Source organism: Austrofundulus limnaeus, unplaced genomic scaffold (genome assembly GCF_001266775.1).
Source record: "Austrofundulus limnaeus strain Quisiro unplaced genomic scaffold, Austrofundulus_limnaeus-1.0 Scaffold9, whole genome shotgun sequence".
NCBI lineage: Eukaryota > Metazoa > Chordata > Actinopteri > Cyprinodontiformes > Rivulidae > Austrofundulus > Austrofundulus limnaeus.
The window spans coordinates 2,683,037-2,688,289 of NW_013952411.1; the positions used below are offsets into that span (position 1 = coordinate 2,683,037).

Consider the following 5,253-nt stretch of genomic DNA (forward strand, 5'->3'; position numbering starts at 1 on the left):
ACACACACACACACACACACACACACACACACACACACACACACACACACACACACACACACACACACACACACACAAATAAAAAAAGACACTAAATACCACACTAACGCTCGGTGCAATAAAGCTTCATGCTTAGACAACAGATTTCAGAATTATCTAGTCTTTGCTGTGCTCATGGGATCCAGCTGAACACAAGCACTCACCACCAACCACAGGCTGAACATGTGGGAGTACAGTGGGCTTTTTATTGTTCCTCAGGCAACAGAGAGGGAACTCGCATTAGTTTAAAATGTCAATATACAGCTGTTAGTTATAAGCAAACTAACAGGACACACACACACACACACACACACACACACACACACACACACACACACACACACAAAGTGCAGAGCAAGGCTTACCTCTGTTCATGCTGACTCCAGCCCACACACAATTTAGATTTTGACATTTCTCTCAGACGCACTCTCAGGACTGTGTTCCAAGATGCTGCATCTGAACAGTCATGCAGATGTTCAGTCTCATTATTGTGTCAACTCAAACAATTTTATACATTTCTCATATTTAAAATGTACACATAAACATGTTTTCTGCCCTCACTGATTTGATGAAGTGACATATATAAACTTAGCATTGTTTGATAGATTTTTTATGGTAACAATGCTTCTTGGAAATAAATCTTATATTGTTGGAAAGCCTGTTCATGTCCCTTTTAAATGATGCCACATTTGTAAGGAACATGCATTGGTGGGATGAGCAGTATCATTGAGTATTAGGGTTTTGAGCATGAAAAATGTACCAAATCTTCTCTAACAGACAGCTTATTTTGCTGTCAGGAGAAAATAAAGACTAAAGAAAGAAGAACTTTTATCATTTCACAACATCATCGCTGCTCCAAACAACCTGTGTGGCTTGTTGGCCAGCCTGCATCTTTGTCCTCCATAACCAACTGTTATGAAGGTTTAACATTTCATCACTATTTCCATCACCGGCTCATTGTTGAGTTAATAAATGTGCAACATAAACATAAAGATATTCTCATTATGAGTAATTCTGGGGATGTTCTGCTTCACATTTATTTTGTAAGAAATTTACCAAAATTAACAAGCTAGGTCTTTCTGTCTCCTCCCTTTTGCCATCATGACATCTTCACTTTGTGTTACAAGGGTTCTTCAGATCATCAAACCAAATAAAGATTAAGAAGAGTGTCGAGACAAGATCCTTTAGCTTCTTTTTATGTCCAGTCTTCTTGTTTTTTTTACAACTGATGGTTTACAGATGTTTGTTTTCACTGTTGTAAATAATTTGTGCATATAAGTATTAATTATCAACTTATTATTAAATACATTTTCAGCGATGGCTCCAGTGAAACCTACTTTCACAAATTAGACCTGCACAGGCCATTGATCATTTATAATTGGCTTTTAGTTCCAGTTAAGCAAACTATTGTGTTTTTGTTGTGCCTTTCTAATTATTTATTGCAAATGTAATAGTTATTAATTTAATATCAATCTCTTTGCACAAAACCTTGGTTAAATATGATTTGTCCTCAGTGTAAAGGTTGCAGAATCAAATCCCGGTTTAGTGTGTAGACGTGGGCTTGCTCTGGCTTCCTCCCACAGATCAAAAACATGTACGTTAGGTGAACTGTTAACTTTAAAGTGTTTCTAGCCGTGTTGTCTCATTTGTCTCTGCATGTCCCTGTGATGGACTTATGACCTGTCCAGGGTGTCCCCCATAGTGACCGCTAATGATAGACAGCAGCTTGACCTTGAAAGGTAAAGGGGGTAAAAAAATGAATGGATGGATGGACAGACGTGCACTCTGTTTCAGGTAAAACACTCGCTGCTCAAAGAAAGACACATTCCTTTTAAATGAACAGTTGGCATTTATGGAGCTAATACAAAACCACTGTGATACAGATTTTTTTTTAAAGAAACCATATCCATACAAAACCACATAAATAGAAATACAGAATTACGAACAGTACAAATATCTTGGTCCCTTTCCAGTGTCAGAGTTGAGGCAGACGGTGGCAGAAAACAAACTGCCTCAATCCACAGCTGGGATGGAGCTCTTTGACAGGCTGGAGATTTAACCCAACTCAGATTTATCTACTTTTTATTTATTTTACAATCAACACTTCCTCTGTTTTACAATACCTTAACTGGTTTAGTAGTGAAATCTGTCAGCATTAAACATACAGGAATGTTTGATCAGAACATAAAATCTTTGGGCTTCTGAAGCTGCTGGTAGATCTAAAAGGACTCTTTAGACCCACCAGCTGCTTCTTCAGGTGTGAGTGTGTTCATGTTTGTTTCTGTTTGAAGCCCTCTGATGGACTGATGTGTCCTAGGTGTACCCCGCCTCTCGCCTGATGACTGGAGACTGGAACCAGCTGCCTGTGACCCTGAACCAAATCAAGCGGGCACAGGAAGTTCCAAATGGACGTTTGGAGGACTTCAAATGGCTAAAGATAAAAAAAAAATCTAGATCTGTTCACTGGAAGTTTAAATGTTTGCAGTTGTTTAAAAAAACAACAACCCTGAACGTTTAGTTGAGATTTCAACCTTCAATGCTAAAAATATGAGAAAGTTTGGAGTTTTTAATTCTTCTGAAGTGCAGGTTTAGGCCATCACAGTCCCATCTTTTAGAGCCAGCGGCACAAAGCGACAACACACACAGACATTTATCTCTGCAACAGTCAAGAAGCTCAATAACATTTCTGCTCCTCAGGGTTCCATATGAACCACTATTTGAGTCACTGGTCAGTTTGAAACTTGCTCCTGTTGCACATGTTGTCTATCAATAAAAAGAAAGACAACGTTGCTTGGCTGCAGAGTGACTGCTCATCTAATAATAATTATTGTGTTACATGTGGCCAAAAGGGTTAAATTAGATGATGATGCACGCAGAGCTGTGAGCCTTTACAGTTTTTCCACTTTTGGTCATCTGGTTCTTCTCAAACAGGGAAATGTAGAATCTAAAGTGATGGAACCAGACATTTTGAGACATATTTCTCTTCACAAAGACCTGCAAAGATTTTACTAATTGAAGGTTTTGGCCATTTAACATGGTCTAAACTCGACTTTCATGTGATTATTGTTACGGTCAAGCAGCTCCAGTTTCGCAGCATGCCTGATACTTTTTTATAATTTGTTCCAACATTTATTTAGACAACTGCAAATGCCGTGGACCTTTACTTGTTCTTATTATTGCGTCCTCCTGGAAACGTGCTTAATCTTAGCCCAACAGTTCCTCTGCAAAGACAGGAAGGCGTACTGCTACTGGGCAATAACTGAGGTTAAAAGAGATGACACAGGTGGCGTGGCTGGGGATCCTTCAAATTTATCTTTGCACACATCAGAAAGAACAATCAGTCAACTGTTTGCATTCCTGAAGGACTTTGTTTTGCATAAACTGTTCATTAAAAAAACAATTAAATCACAGTCAAATGCTGTACGATGGCAGTATCAGCAACGAAGTTTGTAGAGTTTATGATTTAAAAGCTCTGAACAGGTTTCTGGCTAACAGGTGTTTGTGTAGCAAAGGTGAATTTTGAACACATCAAAAAAAAAAAGATCAGAAAATAGAAAACAAAGAGGCAACACATTCAATTTTAAAATGATGAATGGTGTATTATACAAATAAACACTTCAAATGCCAGAGAGACACGGGAAAAAACTTCTTCTGTTCTCTGACAGATGTGTAAAATATTAATACTGCTCACTTAAAGGAAGGACTTAGACATATTTACTTACAGTAGCGTTGTTTAGATAAGAACGCTACAATGTTTGTGCATATGAGGTATAAAAGGAAAACAATGAAACACGTTGGCCTCTGATAAAATGAATATGTTAAAATCCACAAAAAGACTGAAAAACAGTTTTTTTTTCACTGAAGCACACTGTCTAGACCTTCTGCCACACTCCAGCTGGGTTTGATCTGTAAACCCGCCAAAGCACGTTTGACTTCCTGTTAACTCTGGAGCAAAGTCCTGGAGCAGTGCTGCCTCCAGCAAAACATTGAAATTTCTGGAAATTAGAAGCCTTCTGGCCAGAGTTTACAAAACCTCTGCGACGGCGGGATGTCCAACATGTTTTCTATGTGCACGTGTGTCATGGTATCTGCAGCTGCAGGTCCTCATCCTCCTCGTCAATGTCACTGTTTGGGCCATCTGTGTTTTCGGGATTGAAACGAGTGGATCGCATCTTTCCAAAGAGACCGGGACTCTGCTGCTGTCGCCGCAGCCTGAGGCAGAAACAGAAAAAGAGAAATAAGTGGATGGGCACTGCAGACGATGCTTTTCTCCCGTTCGCCGAATCAGCCAATTTACCAAATGCATTTTACAGATACTGTGCTGCAATTTGGCGTGGTAGTAGCTGAGAGTCATCCCCCAACACACACCTGAACAACACTCCAACTGTTTGAGTCTGCACAGTTTGAACAGTCAGAACTCCCTGCTCGTAGCATCATTGCAGTGATACACAAGACACACACCGAGCAGACACACACACACACACACACACACACACACACACACACACACACACACACACACACACACACACACACACACACACAAATAAAAAAAGACACTAAATACCACACTAACGCTCGGTGCAATAAAGCTTCATGCTTAGACAACAGATTTCAGAATTATCTAGTCTTTGCTGTGCTCATGGGATCCAGCTGAACACAAGCACTCACCACCAACCACAGGCTGAACATGTGGGAGTACAGTGGGCTTTTTATTGTTCCTCAGGCAACAGAGAGGGAACTCGCATTAGTTTAAAATGTCAATATACAGCTGTTAGTTATAAGCAAACTAACAGGACACACACACACACACACACACACACACACACACACACACACACACACACACACAAAGTGCAGAGCAAGGCTTACCTCTGTTCATGCTGACTCCAGCCCACACACAATTTAGATTTTGACATTTCTCTCAGACGCACTCTCAGGACTGTGTTCCAAGATGCTGCATCTGAACAGTCATGCAGATGTTCAGTCTCATTATTGTGTCAACTCAAACAATTTTATACATTTCTCATATTTAAAATGTACACATAAACATGTTTTCTGCCCTCACTGATTTGATGAAGTGACATATATAAACTTAGCATTGTTTGATAGATTTTTTATGGTAACAATGCTTCTTGGAAATAAATCTTATATTGTTGGAAAGCCTGTTCATGTCCCTTTTAAATGATGCCACATTTGTAAGGAACATGCATT

The 5,253-nt window shown here is 39.6% G+C and overlaps 1 protein-coding gene across 1 annotated transcript in view; it reads right to left on the reverse strand.

The window, feature by feature from the left end:
- Positions 1 to 1,868: 1,868 nt before the first annotated feature.
- ccdc102a (coiled-coil domain containing 102A) overlaps positions 1,869 to 5,253 on the reverse strand; it is a 48,623-nt gene continuing 45,238 nt past the window's right edge. The window contains exon 10 of the mRNA XM_014001519.1: positions 1,869 to 4,251. Coding sequence (XP_013856973.1) covers positions 4,119 to 4,251 — 133 coding nt within the window. The 3' untranslated portion in view covers positions 1,869 to 4,118. The remainder of the gene's footprint in view (positions 4,252 to 5,253) is intronic.